This window comes from Archocentrus centrarchus, chromosome 1 (genome assembly GCF_007364275.1).
Source record: "Archocentrus centrarchus isolate MPI-CPG fArcCen1 chromosome 1, fArcCen1, whole genome shotgun sequence".
Classification (NCBI taxonomy): domain Eukaryota; kingdom Metazoa; phylum Chordata; class Actinopteri; order Cichliformes; family Cichlidae; genus Archocentrus; species Archocentrus centrarchus.
The window spans coordinates 17780064-17802815 of record NC_044346.1 but is presented as its reverse complement, the minus strand read 5'-3'; the positions used below and the strand labels follow the sequence as shown (position 1 = coordinate 17802815).

At 38.5% G+C, this 22752-nt stretch overlaps 1 protein-coding gene across 1 annotated transcript; it reads left to right on the top strand.

Moving 5' to 3' along the window:
• The first annotated feature begins 1814 nt into the window (after window positions 1-1814).
• On the top strand, window positions 1815-22166 carry usp53b (ubiquitin specific peptidase 53b). Its single transcript, XM_030749566.1, has 17 exons — window positions 1815-1979; window positions 2991-3176; window positions 3549-3709; window positions 3834-3926; window positions 4064-4198; window positions 4624-4737; window positions 4980-5062; window positions 6884-6989; window positions 8223-8369; window positions 8682-8831; window positions 8925-9093; window positions 14028-14150; window positions 14297-15020; window positions 17232-17293; window positions 18460-18538; window positions 19476-20296; window positions 20444-22166. Exons 2-17 carry the CDS (start codon window positions 3083-3085, stop codon window positions 20518-20520), a joined length of 3138 nt encoding a protein of 1045 aa, XP_030605426.1. The 5' UTR covers window positions 1815-1979; window positions 2991-3082; the 3' UTR covers window positions 20521-22166.
• Window positions 22167-22752: the final 586 nt, after the last annotated feature.

Genomic DNA, 22752 nt, shown 5'->3' with positions numbered 1-22752 from the left:
TGCCTGCTCGGTGTGTGTACATATGTTATATGTATGCACATAGTGTCACGCATATGTGTGACACTGATTTTAAAATATAAATCTTGCTCAGTTGAGCAGTCTTTAGGTGTCTCAAAATCTGACTGTTGTAGCAAAAAACTAGTAGTATAAATGCAGCTCCCCCTTATAACCACTCATCATGGTGGCAATGCTGGAGGTCTATGAGCTGCGGGAAGGCTGCAGCACAACACGTGCAGAAAACTGGAAAAGAAAGAAAATAGGTTCATCCAACTCCAAAAATAACCCGAAGAATATTTAAGATGAGTTTGACAGGCTGTCTGAGGCAAACTCAGCTGAGCAGCATTCAGCGGGATAAATTTGAAGCCTATGAGTTTTTTTTTGTTTGTTTTTTTTTTCAGGTGTATTTATAAATAATACCTTTTCATGTCTCCCAAGGGGTCTTTCAGTGCTATTGCTGGAGAAGGCTAACAGCAGAATACATTCCACTGGAAAAATACACATAATGTCCTCAAGGTAGGGCTAAAAAAAAAACTGTGCAATCATATCTTTATATCTGTGCAATCTTTATATACAGCTAAATATATTCTGTATCTGTGCGAATAATAGTAATGCCTGATTTGCACTGTAGCATCCTGGGTCAAACTTTAAATATCACTGCTGAAGGTGCAACTTCTTACAGTCAGATTTACAGTGACTCACTGGGATACAGGACAAAGTGCCTGTTTAATATTCCTGAACAGATTTCATTCTTGGACTCAGAATCAACAAGGACTTCTCAGTGTAACAGCTCATAAACAGTGATTTACTATTTTTCACAGGCTGGCACCACATGCTGTGGATACAAACACACACACAGAAACACACAAACATGCACGCACTCACATACACAAATGTAAATATTCAAAGTAGGAAAACAGCAGTGACTGATGAGCACCCCCCCCCCCCCCCCCCCCCCCCGTTAGTTTGCTATACAGTTAAGCATCAAAACTTTCTCCTGTGCTGGAAAGATCCACTGTAACCTATGTGTGGGAAGGACACACCAATTAGTGGCACTTTTGCTGACTCCAGCTTGCATGCACCATCAGTCTCTTTGAGTCTTCCCGTGTACACTTATAACCTGCTCAGCTGGGCAGGCTTTCCCCTGCCAGGCCCTCCATCTGCCCTGATTTTTTTTAGCTACTGCATGTGCTGTTTACTGCAGCATTACAGTCACACAGATAGAGACTGTAGGTTTGCAAATTTGCAAAGCTCCTTGACAAAATGTTCGGTATTAGGCTCAGTTTTCTCTGCCAGCTTACAATGAGGATTGAGCCCTTTGTCTGATGTGACTTGCAAAGACACTTGTGGAATATTTACACATTTGGGATTTCACTTGCAATCTAAACAAAGACATAAAACAGTATTTTTGACATGTGAGTGAGAGCCTATACCACACGGCGCACACAGGGGTTAGTCCCCACAGTGCTGCATGATTATGAAACCAGTGCAGTCATGTGATGTCTTCTCTCATCATCATCATGACAAGTTGGAAGTCTGACCTTCCGCCAGCACACAGTTTGCCATGCAAGGATTGAAGATTGCAATACAGCAGCAGTGCACTTGAGGCTACACTAGGGGCGGAGTTTGACCTCTCAAGTCTCAAAACATCACTAATCCGCGTCGGACATTCTGGTACAGGCCATCATCGGCCCTGTTTGTACAAAAAAAAAAAAAAAATGGGACTAATTCCACTGAAATAACACTGTCCTGCGGTGTGTGCGCTACCAAGCAGGGCTCGGGCTGCAGCTTGTGTGCGTGTCGGAGGGGTTGGGAGTGCTGCACGGATAGTGCGTTACATGCGGCTGGACGTATCTGCAGTCATTTTCTGGGCAGTTTTATTTGCAGGATTCACCGAGAAGTCGTGGGATTTTTGCGTTGACAGCTTGCCCGCTCTGCGCCTTCAGCGGAGAAGAGAGACAAGTATCCGACTCCTCTTTAAGGTGAGAGTAGGAGAGCGCTTGTTTTCCCAGTGCATGGATGCAAGTTGCGGCATATTCATGATACAGTGGCAGACCGAGAGCTGTTCCCAGATACAGTAAAATCTACAGCACGAGGCTTTGTAACGTTGGCAGCGTGTCTCCTATGGGAGCGTCGATGTTTTGTTGTTGTTGTTGTTGTTGTTGTTGTTGGGTGTAGGGTGGGGAGGTTGTTACCGCAGGAAAGCACAGGACCAAGGATCAGGTCGACAAATTCCCTTCAATAAAGGAGGATGCATGCCCTCTTCATGAACCCGACAGCAAAGAGGGGCGCTTATGTAGACGTATAGGCCTATACAGGCATCACATGGTGTCAGAGGGGGTTGGTACAAACACATGTGGCCACTGAAGCTTTATATCTGCATGGAAACGTTAGAATATGTATGACATCCGTGATTTTTGTAACCTAAACTTGACTTCAGGATGAAATGAATGGCCCGGAATCAATATTGTTTGAGCAGGTATTACATATGTAGTGTATCTCACTTTCAAAATTAGCATATCAATAATATACTAAAATAACTTCTCCCATGTATAGACATATACATGCCGTGCACATGTCGTGTTTCACTTATGTGTTTTTGATGTTTTTGGTGATGATTTAAATTAAATTAAATGCTGTGCCAAGTATACAGCCAGGATTTATGTTAAATATTACCGCCCTTATGTAGCTATTCGTTGTAAAAAAAATTTATACCGTATTCATAAGAAATTAAGCTATTCCAAAGACAAGCAGTGGATCATTTGAAAAGAGGACGATACATAAGAAACATACAAAAAGTGTATCTGGATTATTGTTTTATTTCTTCTTATATCTGTGTTTTATTTGGTGTTTAAACTTAAGAATAGTGATGGTTTCTGAGAATTAATTCATAATTGCATAATAAATAGGCAAATGTTTGAAAAATATTTCTGTCTGTTAAAAATATTGCTGCATCTTTACACCTTTCTTTGCCTTCCCCGGATTTTGTCCAGTTGCCGTTCAATGTCGAGCAGCACATGGCTGAGGCTGCCTTGTGGCTGATGTTGACAATGCTTTCAACAGTCCGCTCCGGAGGTGCGTGGGGATGAAATGGATGGAGCCCATGGCCAGACCAACGCACCATCTCCCACGTTCCAACATGTCCAACTGCAGCAAGTCTCCCACCAACTCTGGAGAAGGTAGATCACAAGATCATCTGCTGCCTGACCAAATCAGTCCTTTGGAGTAGTGATGTAATGAACACTGTCCAAGACTCATTGAATTTTGATGCAGGGGCTCCATTAAGGTGTGCAATAAATATTGTTACTATTGGTATACTAGACTTTAAATGCAACTGCAATTAATTTTACAGGAATCAAGGTGGTGATGTGTTTGAGTTGGTGCCTATAAGTTTTTCATGGTGCATGTTTTGTTTACAACAGTATTATGCTAGGACTATTTTGTTAAGTACTGATTACCTATTAAATTATTCTAGCTTAGAGTAGCATCGTTACTTGGTAACAAGACAGGAACAGTGGGATCAAAAAAAAAAGTTGTGCTTTTTCCTTCAGCTGCAAGCAATAACTCCATGGCATGGGTGAAGATGTTCAAAAAACCTGGAGGAGGCCTGAAGAAATCCTACCAGCCTGGGAGCATGCTGTCCCTCGCTCTCACCAAAGGCCTGCTGAATGAGCCCGGGCAGAACAGCTGCTTCCTAAACAGCGCTGTTCAGGTGCACACCTCTTTTTAATCAAGTTTGAATTTCTGCATAATTCAAAATTACTGCAGAAAGCTTCTGAAAGCCTTTCAGTTCATACCCATAGTTTATTAGGTGTGTGGTTGTTGATCCTTCACAGGTGCTTTGGCAGCTGGACATTTTCAGGAGAAGTCTGAGGCAGCTCTCAGGTCACTTTTGTCTCGGTGATGCCTGCATTTTCTGTGCTTTAAAGGTAGATTTAGTGTTAATTCGTTAAGTCATTATTTAGTTTAAATTAGTTCTCTCCAGGTACTGTACTGTACTGTAACACTGGCGTCACAAACTAACTAATGACAAATTATGTAACTAATGATGTTTTTTCTTTTTCAGAGTATATTCAGCCAGTTTCAGCAGAGCAGAGAGCGGGTGCTCCCCTCTGACAGCTTGCGTAATGCCCTTGCTGCAACTTTTAAGGATGAGCAACGCTTCCAGCTTGGCCTGATGGATGATGCTGCTGAGTGCTTTGTATGTTGACACTGTGCCTTTTGCTTTTCAATCAAAAATAATAGTCAGTGGACCTTTCCACAGTAACTGAACATTAAATAATGTTACTGTGTGACTGTATTTTTTTTAGCCCTTTAAAAAATTTTGTTCGGGACTTTTTATTATTATATCACTGAACTCATTAAAACATCTGTTTAATTTTTAAGAGTTTATTTTATCATCTGTTTGCAAATTTTCATGCTTTATGATTTTTAGTTTATGTGCAAATGTGAGAACAGTACATAACAGCATGAGCACCATAGTTAAGTGTAAGTACCACATATATGCTTAAGTTAGTTGTTACTGATTGGTTCGTACTTATCGCTTCAGCTTTTGTGTTTGCAGTTATGCACCTGTGCTGCGTTCTTTGTAATGATTATTGCTGTATCTGCTCTCACACATAACAGGAGAACATCTTGGAGCGAATTCATCTACACATAGTTTCAGACACAGCGACTGATTCTTGCTCATCCAAATCCTGCATCACCCATCAGAAGTTTGCAATGATGCTTTATGAGCAGGTAAGAAATCTTGTCCAAACCGCCACGTGTTATTGAAAAACTATACAATACTGTTGTTGTGTGCAACAGAAGGGCTTCATTTTAAATCAGACAATTTTAAATGATTCAAATAAAAATAATAATAAAGAGTCATGCATCTGTTATAACTAGATGCAGGGCTGGTTTCTTGCTAGAAATATGCATCTAACTTGCTAGACTGTAAATTTGAAACAGTAAAATAATGCACACTTTTCGTTTTGCAGTTTGTGTGTCGCTGTTGTGGTGCATCTTCAGACCCACACCCATTCACAGAATTAGTACATTATGTCTCCACTACTGCTTTATGGTAAGTACTTGATTCACTGCCATGGCAAAAAATCAGGCGAAAGCACACAGAATACTAAACTAGAAATTTAGTAATCAATCAAAACCGAAGCCGAACCTAACTAACTAATTGTGAGTTATTATGAGTCAAAAAAAAATTGCTGTCAGAGTCAAAATTTGGGGTTATAATCTCCAAATTTTGACTTTGAGAGCAATTTCTTTTCAGTGGCAGAAACAAGCTTCCATAGATTTCTCACTTCATTTTAATGCGCTGTGAAAATTAATAGTGCATTTGCATTAATTTATTTCAAAGCTACTAATATTATTAAATTGTAAAATTATATTATAAAATTATAAATGTCTTTGTGCTTTCAAATGAATCAAGCAAAGCGTCATGGATATTAGGAATGCAGCAATAAAGGTTGAACATCAGTATCGGCTGATATCGGCTGTGTTGACTCGTGTCGCCACATCAGTTTTAAAAGACAGTGTGATGAAAAGCTGAATGACTTTAAAATGGTTATTTATTAAAGAAATTTAAGTTACTTTTGTTAAGAAAATTAATTAGCTTCTCTGGCACAAATGGGGGATTAAATGCATAAAAATTTTTACACACACACACACACACACACACACACACACACACACACACACACACACACACACACACACACACACACACACACACACACACACAATTTAAATTTTCACCAGTACCTGTTCTGTATTTCTTAAGATGCCCAAAATGATTGCTAAATAATATCCTGCTAATTAACTGTGGAAGTGAATGGATACATACACCTGCTGACCACATGCAGCTCTAATGTTGTCCAATACAAACTGCTGAGCTGCAATGATAAATATGTGTTATTGTTTGCATTATTCTAGTCTTCATTTTTAAAAAGAAGACTCTTAATTTTTTGTGATTTCTTTTCTTTGGGTGGCTGACAGATTTTCCTTTAGAGTGCATATTGAGCACTTAGCTAAAGGTTTGGGTTTTCATTATTGAAATATAGCCTGTATCAAATTTGAAATTTTAATACTGTGGCAACACTTAACATTTTCAGGGGGGTTACTAAGTCTGAAGCCTTCCACTTGAAAAAAAAAGTTAGCCATTGTTACCTCCTTTGTATATTTAACCTTCACTATGTGTGTGCAAAAAACATTTATTCAATTTTAATGGAAAGATTGTTTTCAAATTCTCTCTCTACTCACATTAAATTATAAATATGAAATGTGTGTACCTTCAGGCAGGATTTGTGACTTCTGAACTTATCTGCAGGGTCAATTCATCTTTCAGAGGTGTATTAGACAGCTTGTTACCTGCTAGTTGAATCTTTGAAATAAAAAAATAATTGCATAGTCACAGATTCGGACATTTTTAAATGATGGAAGAGGGGTATAATATATTTTTTTTTATGGCAAAGTATTTTTATGTATCTCCACATGTGTCTGAAGGGGATTTTTAGCTGTAGCTGTAGTTTGATTTATCATTACATTTTATTGAGAGGTATTTCCTGGACTCTGCACACCCTGTTTAAAGACACAAGGGGAGATTGTTAACATTAATAACAATAATGATAATGATAATAAAATACACAACCTGAAAAATAATAATAAATAATACTAACATATTAATAATAAACAGCATAAACTGAAAATTATTATCTGCTTAAATACAGAATTTGTGACAAATTTATTCTTTTGGTTTACATTAAAAAGTGGCCAATAAGCATTTCATATTAGTTGCTGGATCACATTTTCTGTTATTTAATATTATAAATCAAAAGGATACAAAATATATTCCAGCATTAGTTGATGCACTCTCTGTTTTTGTACCCAGCCAACAGGTTGATCGCATGTTGGGGAAGGGCGAGCGGCTAAGGTCAGACATGTTTGGAGAATTGCTGCAGGCAGCAAACAACACAGGTGACCTCCGAAGCTGCCCGGTACGTTCCAGATTTACTGTCATTTTCCTTTTATTGTGACAATGTTTCTTTCAGATTGGTGGCTCGCTATTTTTTCCCCGTTCTGCCGTTTAGTCAGAACAACCTTCAATCTTTACCAAATGCTGATTTGTTCAAGGCAGCTATAAATGAATAATTTAGGCATTCAGTTAAACAGTTAGTATGATACTTTAAAATGGACACAAAAATGACTCTTGCAACTGTGCAGAGTACACTCTGTGCTTTCTGCTGTGACACTGCACTTGAAGCGACCGGAAGGAGACGATGCCAGACTAGTGTTAGGATATAAATAGCGGTAAGGGCTTATCCACTGTTTTTCTCTCATCTGTATTTGTTGCCGCTGTCTTCCTTTTCAGTGTGCATCAGTTTGGTAAAGCTGGGCGCTCTGTTCCCTTGAGCCCATTCTCTTCCCATGCTCTCTGGCTACTTTATGCCTTTGCAATATTCTGATGATGATATTTAAGTCACTTTAATTTCATTTTGTTTTATTTCACCTTTTTGTTTTGGTCTCAGAGAAAGAGAGAGAGAAAGAACGAGAGAAAGCCACAAGCTGCTACTTTGATATTTGGGGAAATTTGCTTAAAACAACTTAAAAGAAAAGTTCAAGTTTGCTTTTCTCTGTGTTTCCAGCAGTGAGATTGCTTCAGTGAGTGTTATATAAGTGGAGCAGTTAGCCTCAGTCAAGTTATTAAACAAATCAGACCTTTCAGCTGCTTCGTGAGTGTATTATTTACACACTGTTGTTTAATTTTTTTTTAATCATGTGTCTTGTTTTTCATTCTTCTCTTGTTGATTTAATGCCTGTTTTACTTTGAGTGAAGAACTTTGCCTTTGCCATTTACCCTTACCGGTTTCTGTATCTTTGTTTTTAGCACTTTGCAATATTGTCTTTGTAACATATTTTACTAACAACATAATTATTAATATTTTTTCGTCTTGCTAATAAACTCATTACAAAACATTCAACAGAGAAAAGCCAACATATTTGCCTAAGCTAGCAGCCCATCAGAAAGTCAAATTTCCTACTGCTGCACATCTTAAATACAAACGTACTTTTTTCAAAGCAGATTTTGAATCGTTGTAACAGTGTCCATCATTTTGTTTCCCAAAATTACAAAGTGCAGCTGTTTTTATCCTTAAAATACATTATTTACAGTTTTAGGATTCAAAGTTCTTATTTGCACATAGATACAATGTTTTCTTCTTATTTTGAAGAGCAACTGTGGTCAGAGCATCAAGATCCGTCGTGTCCTCATGAACTGTCCAGAGATTGTGACTATTGGATTTGTATGGGACGCAGAGCAGTCTGATCTTACCGATGACATCATTAGGTCACTTAGCCCACGTTTGAACCTGTGTGGGGTAAGAGCTAAAAAGGCTGAATGGAGTTACCAGTAACAAGATACCAAATGGGAATGCATCAGATTATTATAGAAAAAAAAGACACATTACACATTGTCAGATGTGCTAAAACATCTTTTATAAATGCACATATCCAAAGCCTTTTGCCAAATTTCAACAATTGTATCACTTAATATCATAAAAATGAAGGTCAGTATGTTGTAATCTTTAAACTGGCCATAGAAGTCACACAAATAAATGATATTTTCATAGGATTTAGAATCCGGCAGAAAATCATATGTGGCGATCAAACTTCAATTTGCTCTCTTTCAGCTTTTCAACCGAGTCACTGATGAAAATGCTAAACGGAGTGAGCTACATCTGGTGGGGATGATCTGTTTTGCGAGCAAGCATTACTCAGCTTTTGCCTATCACACCAAATCTTCAAAATGGATGTTTTTTGATGATGCAACTGTGAAAGAGGTCAGGATGTCTGCTATTAATCCACTTTTTTCAAAAGTTTATTACCTGTTACTGTATTTCATGCCCTTACTGAATTATTATTTTTTTTCCCAGATTGGGTCTAAATGGAAAGATGTTGCTTCTAAATGCATTAGAGGACATTTCCAACCGCTCCTTTTATTTTACACCAATCCTGAGGGAAGTCCTGTATCTAATGAAGATGCACCAAGGCAGACGACAATGTGTCCCCGCTACAAAGCCCAAGTAAACGGTGACATGAACGGTAAGACAATCTTCCAGTTACTATCACTAGAGACATAGGCCTTACAAACTCTAACTCTTACTATTACAGTAAAAAAATATGCTCATATACATATATTACTATCTACTAAAAGCAAACCTCAATTATCCTGCCCATAATAGTTTGAGAATGCAAGTAATGTATTGTTTGCGCTGTCAGTAATAATACTGTCATTAAGTCTATGAGATTAAAAGATTGACCTAACCTGAATCAGATTAGGGACAATTAACGCAACATAAGAGTGAATTAATATGTTTATACCATGGTTACATTCTGCATTATTTCAAACATAAAGACATTTTTCTTCTTCAGGTGCAAATTTGCAACACAAAACCTTCCACTAGCCAAAAAATGGACACACATGAAGTTTATTTGCAAACCAATATTAGAATATCCCCCTATCATAAGACAGTCCTAATGATGTTAACATGATATGATTAGTGAAATAAATCAAATACGTCTACTTTCACTCAGTCACTTTTTTAGGTACACCTGTTCGACAACTTGTTAATGAAAATATCTAATTAGCCAATCGCTTGGCAGCAACTCAGTGTATTTAGACACGTAGACATGATTAAGACTACCTGATGAAAATCAAACCAAGCATCAGAATGGTGAAGAAAAGATGATTTAATTGACCGTGACATGGTTGCAGAAACAGGACTTTCCCACACAACCATCTCAAGGATTTACAGAGAATGAGCCACAAAAGAGAAAATATCCAGTGATCAGCAGTTCTCTGGGAGAAAATGATTTGTCAATATCAGAGGTCAGAGGAGAATCGCCAAACAGCTTCAAGGTGATAGGAAGGCAAGAGTAACTCAAGTAAACACAAGTTACAACCAAGGTATGCAGAAGAGCATCTCTGAACACACAACAGCTACAGCAGAAGAAGACCACAACAGCCACTCCTGCCATCTATGAACAGGAAATCAACTTGCACCAAATTGGACAACAGAAAATTGGAAAAGCATTCCTTTATCTAAGGAGAGTCTTGATTTCTGCTGCAATATCCAGATGGTAGGGTCAGAATTTGGTGTAAATGACAGGAAAGTATGGATCCATGCCGCCTTCTATCAAATGTTCACGACGTGGTGGTGTAATGGTTTAGGGGATTTGCTAGGCACACTTTTGGACCCTTTAGTAATAACTGAGCATTGTTTAAACATCACAGCTGACTTAAGTATTGTTGCTGACCATGTCCATTCCTTTTATGACCACACTGTACCCACCTTCTAGTGGCTGCTTCCAACACGCTCTATCAGAATCAGAATCAGAAGGTTTTATTGCCATATGGGTGAACAGGTTCACAACATTAGGAAATTGCTGCGGTATTTCGTGCTTACATAAAAACAAAAAAGTATAAAAACTATAACTCCATGTCACAAAGCTCAGATCATCTCAAACTGGTTTCTTGAACATGTCAGTGAGTTCACTGCACTCAAATGGCCTCCACAGTCACCACATCTCAATCCAGTACAGCACCTCTGGGATGTGGTGGGAATGGCAGATTCCCACCATGGATTTGCAGCTAAGTAAGTGTGATAAATGACCACAAAACCTTTGTGAGCTTGGAGTGTCCATACAGACTTTCCAAAAACAAAAAGTGGTTTCACTGAAGCACTGATGATTGTGTGAAAAGAATGAGGTAATATTAGGCAGCTAATATCCAAGTGAGTCTTAACTGTTTTCACTCAATAAAATGGGATATGGGAAATTTTACACATGTGCGCACACATTCACAAACTCAGAGGTTCTCAGATGAGCACAGAGTGCAATTAATTCCCACCCACATGGAAGGGGAAAACTATTTATGGCTCTCCATTGAGTCTGGATTGCACAAAGGCGCCTCCGTGTCAACTCAGTCATATAAATCTGATAAATTCCTATATAGATGCTGTGTAGTGGGGTGCACAGCCAACAGAACCGAGAACCCACAGCTAAGTTTTTGCATGTTTATTTGTATAAAGAAGAGAAAGAAGCATACAGACAGATTCAGCCAAAAGAATAGAAAAACTGTGGGATCGTGACACGTCGTGCGCCCTGTGCCTGTTTTAGCAGCAAGCATTTTATCAGTGATATTCAAATGTCAGTGTGAGGCTGTAGCATTTTGCTAGTATGCAACTTGCATTATAGCCAAATATGGATAACTGAGAAAGCTGTTATTATATTTGAAAATGCCTTGACTTACTACAGTAGCTTGCTAACACACAGCTCACATTAGCTTTCTAGAGGCTACCTGGATGCACAGTAGGGAGTTAAAATAATCCTCTGACATCGTGATATGTAATATTTTTAGCCAGCTAAAGGAATTTTGTTTGCATCCCAGCCCTTAGTTGCATAACATTGGGCTAAATGTAATTTTCAGAGCAGGATGCATTGTGTTCTCTCTGTTCCTTAGATTAAAAAAATGCAGTGTGCTTTCTTTTTCTTTACTGTATGATTTATCTAAGCAAACCTTACACTTATGCAGTGACTTTTGGGTAAGAGTGGTGGTTAGTTGCCGCCAGACTGCAGTCATAGAGATTATCCTTGGCATTTCTGGGAACTTAAGGTAAAATGAAGCTGCACGTTAAGAGACCATGATAGGGATCAGAATGCTGATCCATTTCAGTTTGTCTGATAATATCCTTTCCAAAGATCCTGGCCTGTTTCACCATTTGAAGACTCATAGTGAAAGTATCATCAGGTGAAATTTAACATTAAGCTGTTTCAGTATCTATGACAATAGTGATTTCAGCCGATCACAACCACAGTTATGGTTTGCATGGGGATGGTGCCCCAGGCGGAAAGCTTGTCCTGGCCTGTGTGCTGGCTTGAACTTGACATGAGGATGATGCTTCTGTTGCACACAGATTACCACCCACGCCTCCCTCCCTAATCCCCGCTCCTGTGGTCAAACGCACTCATGCCCCTGCTCTACAGCTCTCACTCCTCCCCTGGACATTTCCGATGTTTCCCTCCATTAATTTATCTGCTTGTGTTCTTGGCAATGGTACCTTTCCTGTTTAGATGGATTGTTTTGCTTTAATGTGGAGCCCAGATACTTTGGCATGGGACAGGATTCTTGTTTTTATGACACTCCAAGTAAGTAGTTGATGTATTCGCTTTGCACACAGATGACTAAATTTTTTGGTCCTTTCACTGAATATGATGATATTTTCTTTGTTGAAGTTATTTTGATGTGCAGTTTGTAGCGGTGAGAGATTACCTGCCTGTCCTGTACAGTAGTTTATGCTCGTTCTTACAAAAGCAGCAAACCAAGAATTGCATTGTGGTTTAATACTTGCATTATAAATTCGCTTCAGGACACGAGATATAATATGCTTTAATTAATTAAATGGCAGTTGTGCTGCATATACTTTTTCCAGATCTGATATAACAGTAGAAGTCCTTCAATGCCAGCATTAGGGTACATGAACAGTATATGACAGCTTACTCATTGCTGTTACTCACTGCTGTTGTAACATCCAGCCTTGCATGCACACGACATTTGCAATTTTTCTTCGCATAGGCCTAAGAATATTTATTTCACCACACTCTAAATAATTGTAGTTTTATTGTGTTTTAACCCTTTTGTAGCTCTTGATAAAAAAATTAAAACGAAACCACTGCTTGAAGTGCAGCACATATACAAAGAACAAAACAATGCTGCAAAAAAGCGATGTAACTAAGAGAAGAATTGAGTGGCAAAAGTAAAGGACAGTGGAGGCTGTTAGGTGATCATGCTCATTAATAGCCAGATGTTCACAGTTCACATCCGTGAACGTTTCTCACTGTGAGCCGCTTGCTACAAAGGCAAAGAAACACCACGGGGTGGGCAGACGTGGCAGCAGTTGTGTGTTTTACCAAAGTTAATGATGCAGCATCTGTTCTTTGTTTCGTCTCTTTCCCCATTGGCAGGAAACAAGGGCAGAATGGTGCAGCTACTGTGTACTTTATATGTGCTGTGATTTTATAATGAAAGTGGCCCCTCTCACGTTTTTCTTATGCAATGCCGTCTACGTGATTCGTGATGAATTCTCATAATTATATGGCATGAGAAAAATGCAAAAGGATCCATTTCCACGAGTAAGACATACCCCGTGGATGAATTTACAGCCTTTAACTGAAAATGGACTAACATCGCATCACTGTTGTATCATCATGAGAATCAGTGTTTTCCATGCAAACTACAGGCTATCACGGCAGTTTGCTAGTGACCAAAGCATTGACAAGGAGGTTTGTGGTGCAGCACCCTCTTTGTGACTGATTTCACCAAGTAATAGTCAGTAACCTCCAGGAACCGCTTGCTAACTGGAGGGGGACTGTACATTTTCCCCTTGCAGTTGGTGGTTGTATCAAGTCTAATGTGCCTACGATGTCATGCGAGAAACATCTATAGACAGTGGCCAGTGGCCACATCCCCAACATCCTGCTGGAAATAAAAAGAGTCCCTTACTAGAAGTGCAAGTACAAATTTGAGAGGGTAATCGTATTTTCTATTTGTCAAAATGTTTACGATGCTGCAGAGTTGTGGTTATCATAATCCTCTGTTTTGTGTAGGCTGGAGTCTTGAGTTCAGATATAAAAATCTTTGAAGCTCTTTTGTTTTTCATTTTACTTATTATTTTTGTTTTCTTTTTTGTTTTGTTTTTTATTATGGGCCATGACAGCTAGCCCTGCTAGCCCAAACTAACGTGTCTGTTCAAACATACTTTTGTGAAATCGTCATTGACATTCACACACCATACACCTGCTTGTTGCAGATAAAGGTAGGTTATGGCCCAAAGCAGTTATTTACTAGCCATCTATGCCTCAAAAACAGTTGTTTAAGAACCAGAAATATTCAGTAAATTATTAGTAAAAACAGTATAATTTCTGTATCGTGGAGCAGCCACTGATCTGTCATTTGATTCATTTATTTTCCTCAACAGTGAAACATCCCCTTGGCAGTCCTAACAAATTTCAGGAACCTTTCATGGAGAATTTGCAGAGGCCAGGTGAAACATCAAAAAAGGACAGAGGGCATCGAAGAACTGAACCATCACAACACAAAGGTAGAGCATGGCATGTAATTAATGCTGTAGTTATGAGGGCAACATTATAAATACATGAAAACAAAGACAAATTTACAAAGTACATAAGTTCGTGAGGTCACGTTTGATTATTTATTCTGAAAATAATCTGTGTCTACTGTTCTTAGATATGGCGCATGCAAGATCTTCATCTCCACCAGAGAATGGGCCGGGGCCTCCTGTGGAAAAATTAAAAAGCTACCCACGTACTGAGAAGCCATCTAACCATTCTAACAGAGGATCTCAGGAGCCACATGGACAGTCCTTTGGTGCACAGAGTGGTGGGCATAGCTGGAAAACTAATAGTTCCCCAGGTCACAATGATCAGGATGGCACCCACGAACAATGGGAAAAAGGTGGGAATGGTGGAAGTCGCAATAAGTCTAAGTCTACTTGGAGACCTATTCGGGAGGTATTAAATGTGGACACTGTATTGAATGAACTAGAGCAGCGACGTCAGCAGCAGCATGACAGCCCTCGGTGCAGTAAGCCTCAATCACAGGAAAGGGTGCACACAGAGCAAAGCCGAGATCGTGAGCGGGAATACGTTCGAACTAGAGAAGATCGGAAACAGAAATGTTTAATGACAATTTATGAGGACGAGCAGCGGCTTGAGACTGAGAGCCACAGCTCCGTAGAGTCAGAGAGCAGGGCAAACTATCAGAGGGGCAGCAAACTAAAGGGTGGCCCCAAGACTCTGCTGCGTAGTGATACCTGGACCATCCAAAGGACAGAGTCTGGCTATGAGAGCAGTGATAGACTCAGCAGTGGCTCCACCAATCCTGATTCTCCTGGGGTCGATGGCTTTGCTGTTAAAGACCAGAGATCAACACCGGAGGTGCTGCTGCAAAGGTAAGAATGAAGTGGTGACTATGACATATGGATAATGTCATTTTGATTTTACCTGCAGTGAGTTGCCTAGGAGCTCTGCAGATAAATAGTAATTTATTCATGATGCACCATCCAAAGATCTCTAGAATCAGAGAAATACTTAAGTGCAAACATTATTGTGAATTTGCCCGCTCTAAAACAGTGTATGTGATAAAAGAACACTCTGATGCCTAAAAATACTTCTCAATAAAAAACCTCAAAGTCTTCATGAATTCATATTTTCAGATATCTTGCTCTATGTGGCACCTGTGAGCCTATATCAGCAATGACAAAAGGTGGAAAACAAAAAGAAGTTTATGACTCATCCTGCACTGGAAAATGTGCATTAATTTGAATCTAATAAGAGGATTTCTTAAATTTTAAAGCTGATGTGCCATGTGTAGTGCCAGCTCAGGCCTGTGGAGCTGACAAATCAGAGCAGACCGGGTATTTTGGTGGGAGGCCTCGTCTCTAGCTTCCCGATTTTGCATGAAACACATAAATATGCAGACGCAAATGGCAATAGACAAAGTCAGTAACAAATAAAATGCAGCATTAAAAATTTATCTAAAGTCAGTTATTGCTATGTAAAGAAATTAATGTAAAAATGGTAGCTTTTCTGAGGTGCTTCTGTCAAACATGTCAGACGGATGAGTGTATGATAAATTGCAGCATTTCACTGGAAAAAAACAAACAAAAACAAAAACGCTTGTGCCATCTTTGTTTTCCGCAAGTTTTTGTTTCATAGTCACGCCCACTCTTTTTTTTTTTTTAACCTTTGCCTCTCTGTGGTAGAGAGCTAGATATGGTGTTGCCACTTACTAAATTTTTCCACTTGTCCACTAGTCACGTTCTGTGTTGCAGACAAAAAAAGCTTTTTCTCCATAGACTGAGATGGATGCAGCTCACTGCAGTGTACCTGGACTAAGTCCAGCTGGAGTAGGTCTGGCTCAGTCCATTTGGATCCAGAGTGAGCACTGTCATTATAAAAGAGACACCTTGAAAACCTTTGACAGGACACTAACTGCAAACATTCCCCATTATTTTTTATTCCTTGGAGGTTTTATAATTATAAATGGAAGTTTATTTTCATTACACTATTCCCATGTACGACTGTAAAGGGTGTAAAGGGTGAATGTGTGGAGGAGGCCAGCAGGAGACACATATGTGCAATGCATAAGCAAAACCTGGAAGCTAGAAAAAAATTTTTGGCTGTGCACATAACAAGCAATTTTTAGTGAGAGGCAGCCATCTTTGAGTGGTTTGTCTTATTAAATGTCTCTTATGTAGAAGGATGCAAGTAGCAGGAAATGCTCTATTTTTTGTAAATTAATAATAAGAGAATTTTCTCCATAATTGATTGCTTTTTGGTCTGTAAATCTCTGCCTATGGTTTACAAATCCAAGAGGTTTATAAACTGAGAGTACAGATACATACTTTTTTCCTTTTTCTGTTTTTATCCTGTTTATTGTTTTTTTTTTTTTATAGGTAAACATCAACCTAAACCTCAGGGAAAGAACCATGAAATGCCATGAATGGTATTGATGGAGGGTATTTGTTAAAGCATCAGTGGTTTTATTTTTGTAATGCTCTGAAGGAATGTTCAAAGATGTATCTATTAATTATCAGTTTGAATTTGGTCATTATGATGGTATTATTTATAGTTATTTTCAGCGGTCGGTTATGCATCTTAGATGTCTGCGTTTATCTGCTGAAAATGCAGTTAACTTTTAAGGAAGGAGGACCACTAATTTTTTCAGCCTTTTTATGTACAGTTTTGTCATGTCCTGAAAAATACACGGCACAGTTAGAGAGCCACATTAAAGTCTGAATGTAATGTAAGTCTTTAAAACACTCAAACCTCAGTTTTTTAAAGGCTTGACAGTATACTGAATCAACTAAACAGGGTTCAAAACAGCAATTATACAGCAAATATAATTCCAGCCTAATCACAGCCTTTTAATCCCAGTCTTAAATTCCAGTTATAAAATCACCTTTTTGGGGCATTAGAGTTTAGGTAGACCTGAGCACACATTGTATCTGAATCTGGTTCTGCCATTCTGCTGGTGCTTTCTGAGTTGCTGTGCATTATTTGACCAAAAGAGAATAAAAGTTTGTTGCTTCAGGTTTTTTTTTAATACTTGCTGGCTGTTACACTTGGAAACATGCTCAATTGCTGTCGTTTATTTTCAGCCAGCAGCACCAAAAAGGAGGCGATGCAAAATCCAGTATAATGTCCTCACCTCCACACAATGGTAAGTTCCTTGATTTTAAGGGTTTCCGCAGGTTCTCCTGGCACAGTAAAAGTCTAAGCTGGTAATAAATGTAGTGTGTAATTGTAACCTGCTATTAGTCATGTTATTTTTGGCAGTATGTTAACATGCATGCGCTTTATGTAACAGTTATAGTGGGTATAAGAGGTCCAGTTTATATAATAGGCATGTATGGAAACATACATTGTGGATGGGTGTCAGTATCCCCAAGCAACAAAGTCATTTCTTTCTTTCTTTCTTTCTTTCTTTCTTTCTTTCTTTCTTTCTTTCTTTCTTTCTTTATTTCTTTCTTTCTTTCTTTCTTTCTTTCTTTCTTTCTTTCTTTCTTTCTTTCTTTCTTTCTTCATCTCATCTTCTATGGGCTAGGTTGATTTCTGAGCTTCGACTGGCTTATTTAACCTCTTCACCCTGTCAGCTCTGCACAGGCATTAATCTGATGATAATCCCACAAAGCTCATTCAGATAGCACAGCTGGACGTGGCTGCTGGCATTGTCATAAATATCTTTCTGTTGCATGCTGTGCTTAGAGTGTGCTGCATTCGATACTTAATCGAGGCTATGCGCATCCAGAGCCAGTGTTTCCAACCAACAGCCAAAGCTTTTATCCTTGCATGGACCTCTCCAGGGCAACAGCAAAGAAAAAAATAACACATCTATTTTTAAAGGGAAGGAATTCAGCACCACACTGCCTCTTGCTGCGCTGGTGCATGGAGGGAGTTTGCTGACTGATTCATCCAGCTGTGAGAAAGTCTTGTGAGATTAACTGTCCGCTGCTGCCACCTTGTGTCCGGAGAGGGCAGCATATTAGAGTCAGACCAATGATTTTTCTCTCTGCTGCCGTCCTACTTTTGACTTTTGATTAACTTTTTTTTTTTTTATTGTATGCAACAGTGCATGATTATGTGCACTGTCTGAGGAAGAAAGAAAGAGCAGATTTGTTGCTGTTGTTGTTGTTGTTGTGGTACTCTTTGTGTCTTATCTTAATGTTTTTCCATGTCTGAATATTTGTACAGTTTTGGTCTGCTGAAGTAATTTAAGAAAATGGAATTGCATCATCCTTAGATGATTTTAACTTTTTAAAAAAGAGGACTTCTACAGATTTATCTTTTTTGTTTTGATCCTGTTATTGTTTTCTTTTCTTTTTTTAGGTAAACATCAACCCAAACCTCAGGGAAAGAACCATGATCAAGTTTCACATTCACATCAAAAGAGCAGTCCGTGTTCAAGGTAGTTTCTTTTCTTATGAATTAGGTAAAAATGGTTTCAGTTTTTTTTTTTGTTTTTTTTTTTTACAAATAAAGGGTCACTTTTATTTATTTCAACTTGCTGGCTGGCTTGATTCACCTATATGCATATTTATATGTAGACAATGAGAAGTAAAAACTCCCTTTTAACAGGAAGAAACCTCCGCAGAACCAGGCTCGGGGAGGGCCAGTCATCTACCATGACCGGTTGGGGCTGAGGGGAGAGAGACATGCTGTGGAAGAGAGCCAGAGAATAATAATAACTAATGATTATTAATCTTTAGTTATACTGTGTGATATTACAGGGATGAGTTATTTTGCACTAATCATCGTACAATTAGTCTAAACTGGGAAACCAGGCAAGGAGCTAAGTGAAATAGAAGAGAAGACCTGAAGACAACTATTCTAAAAGACAATATACCACTGAAAACTTGACATGTTCCTGCGACCACTGCTCTCCACATCAAAGAATGTGTGCATAACTACTAGAGGAGATTATTTTGCAGCACTGCTGCCATCAAAACTTTTGTTTCTCCTCCCCAATTTCAGCTGATGATAAACGCAAGCCAGACCAAATGCTGAGCTTCATTCCTGGACATTTTATTGACTGAAAAGCAGTGATATCTGAGATGAAAATGTACATTTGTGTAATATATCTCAGAATAAAATTCATGTGCCATGACAGAGTAGCTTTGCTTTGGTTATGGTGATTAGGCCAGCCAGCAAGTTGTAGATCTTGAATGCTTGAGAAATTGTAGGAAACTTGCACTGCATCAGTTTGCACCTTGATGTGTGTTGTTGTTATGTGTAAATCCAAATTACATTCATGACAATATGTGTGACATACTGCAGTCACGCTTTAAGACAGTATACATGAATTTAAGTATTTCTATGTTATTTAATTTTCTCTTTTTTCATAGACGGAAAGCAAAGTATACATCGAGTACCTCCAGAAAAGCGGGCTCTTCAGAGAGGACCTCTTCTGGTTCAGACAGCATGCAGAGTGAGCAGCAGGAAATGACAAACTGTAGAGGGCACACTGGAGAATGTACAAACCTGAGACACATTACAAAAACCAGCAGCTCAGAATGGAACAGCTCTGATGATCTCGCCCTCTCTGAGTCCGAGGACAGAGAAAGCACTTACCTCTCCAGTAACAGCGAGGCCGCAGCCTCTGATTCTCAGTGTCCCCACATTAGCCTGCCATACCACCCTCCCAGCAATGTGACTGCAGAACCTCATCAACTGAACACCCAGCGTCAGCTCAGTACAACAGGGTTGCCTCATCTTCGACCCAGCCAACGGACTCCTCACCAAGGAGAAACAAGTCACCCCGTATTTCGTCCCAGGATGCTCCAAGAACCTTTTCCATCAAGTCCTCGTCTTCCATCCACATCCTACGTCAGTCCTCACAGAAAGCCTGACATGTCGGGCCTCCGAACCTTCTCAGATGCAAGCTCCAAGTCAGGCTCTGACCCAGAAAGGAGTACCCCATCATCGTGTGAAAGCGAGGAAAGAGCAACTGGATGCCGAATGGAACAGGCAGTGCCTGCGCAAGAGGTTTCTCTGACAACATACTTTAATGTGGATAACTGTATGACGGAAACATACCGTCTCAAGTACCACAACCAGAGGCCTCTTGTCCTCTCTGCCACGGTGCCACGGACAGCAGTTGCAAGTGAGCGGAGAGATAACAATGACACACATTCACAAGATGTGCCAAAAGCCAGACCTGAAACAAGTAAGCCTCCAAACAAAACCAATAAGTTACTGGAAAGGACAAAATGACAATATCTCATTGTTTTCTTTGTTGGTGTGTCAGTGACAGATGACTGCCATAAAAACCATTTTTGTTACAAGAAAACTCTTTTTTTTTTTTCCTTCACAGGCCATAATAGCAATAAACCCACTGCAAAATGGAACCCAGTGACAGCCAAAGGACTGGATGAACGTGGTTTTTTATGAGTGTAACTTGGTAAGTTTTGTTTACATGGATGGGCAGTATTAACAGGATGCCAAAGAGTTTACAGAATGGAAATATGTCAGGAAGCCACGACATCTCCAAACCGAGTGGAACGTATTTATGCAAGCTTGTCACATAAATAAAACCTATTTCTAAATGCTGTTATGTATTGCTAGATGGATTATCAACTATCACATATATCTTCCATTGTTTCATAGCATTGCTGCAAGAAGATTTAGTTTGAACCAAACCCTGTTTTCAGTTTGCACTAAGAGTTTTTTAGGTTAGATCATTATTTTTATCACGTTATGTCAGTTAAAATTTTTTTTTTTTTTAATTTGTGCACTAGTGCTGCAGAAGTTAAACTATACAAATATATTTAAGGCACAAGAGATTATGGTGAACCACAGATAATGTGCTGTGGTCTGTACAGTAATTATACAAACCTAAAAGAATGGAGTGCGATGACAAATGAGAGCATGCTAACATGAAAAGATACGCTGAAGATACGTTTATCAGATTATGATGTCATTCTACACAATAAAATCAAAGGTTTGCCTCATCAGGTTAAAGGCAGTTAATCTGTTTAAACCTGTCAAAGGAGTAAGATTGGAAATGTTATTCAAATATTTCTGGGCACCTTAAAAGTTTTATGCACACTTTGGGGCTTTAAGTCACCAGAAAATAGACACCACAACAGTTACTCTTATTTATTTACTGGTGCATTACGAGTGTTATCAGTTATTTTACAACATTAGTTTGTTAATGAATGACTGTGGGCTGCCCTGTACCAGTCAGTCCTTTGCTGTAAAAAATAAATAAATAAAATAAAAGTCTGTATAAAAAGACAATAATTTGTTAATTTACTAAAAAAAGAGAAAAGTAAAAGCCCATTTTGTGTCATTTTTTAAAAATTTGCAACTTGGTTTATCAAAAAATTTTATTTTGGATGATTGCTTTTACTTTTGGGCAGCAAGCGAAATGTAGGTTTTGTTGGCCATGTCACTCATTCTACAGGGCAGCCCTCAGGCTATCTAGTAACCACTGTACATGCGACCTTGTGTTTTCTTGTCTTCAACTTTGCTGATTCGTGTAACTTTTTGTTGTAATTCACAGTGATGTCAAAAACAATTTTTTCCAGTCTTCCTCTTAAAGTAGACAGATTTAAATGCAGGTCTGTATTTCCAGGTATTTTAATAATAATGCCAATGTAATTGATATAGCTGATGTAACTGCTGACCGTACTACTTAACACACAAGTATCCTTGTTCATAATAAGACTAACGTTCCGAAACCTGCATGTGGCCTTTACAAAGTCATACTAGCTGTTTGTACAGCGTAAGCATGAGCATGATAATCCTGGACTGACTCCAGCAAACGTAACATTCTGATTGATTTTTATGTAATTGTAATAAAACAGAGTCATCAAATAGCAATTTGTAACCTTTTAAACACTTGAATGTTGTTCTCTTGCTCACACAAGAATACAGAATATCATGTTATGCATCCATTTTGAATCTAAATGTATAATACAAACAATGTGCTGGAAAACAAACTGTCCAAGACATACTATGCATTCACTGAGAAATTTTATTTTAAAGTTACTTTAAATGGAGATTTTGGTGTTTTAAAAACTTTTTTATTTTGTATGCACATTTTCAAACCTCAGTGTGTGTGTATATATATATATATATATATATATATATATATATATATATATATATATATATATATATATATATATATTTTTTTTTTTTTTTTTTTTTTTCAGCTCACTATATTGCCAAGTCTCTTCATAATCATTGTGACATATGCACATATTTTTCCACTTTAGATTTTTATCTGTTCACAGTAACCTTTGTCCGGGTATTTATTCCTCCCACTGAGCACATTTAGCTGCGTATGTATGTCGCGTTTGGTCCAACTTGACATTTGAAATTTTTGTTAGTCATTTCTGTTCTTGTGTGTTTCTACTTGTATTGGTCATGCTTTAATTACACTGTTTAAATTCAAGAAAAAGCGAGACTTGGACTTTCAGGCAGTCCAATCTATCTCTTACTGATACAATACATAATGACATTTACTAGACTGCCTTTAAACTTGATTGTGCTGTAGTAATTATAAATCCCTGTTATTTTTAAGATATCCTATATATTCAAATGAAAGAATTGTGGACAGCTAAATTTCTGTTGAACTGAAGCTCAGTCCAAGAATAATAACCAGATTACCTTAAT

Bases quoted from the DNA above. Each gene is read 5' to 3' on its own strand.
- usp53b (XM_030749566.1), top strand. From the start codon at position 3,083: ATGAAATGGATGGAGCCCATGGCCAGACCAACGCACCATCTCCCACGT. The intron at 3,710-3,833 runs GTGCACACCTCT...GATCCTTCACAG, and splicing joins TCCTAAACAGCGCTGTTCAG to GTGCTTTGGCAGCTGGACAT. The intron at 9,094-14,027 runs GTAAGACAATCT...TTTCCTCAACAG, and splicing joins AGTAAACGGTGACATGAACG to TGAAACATCCCCTTGGCAGT.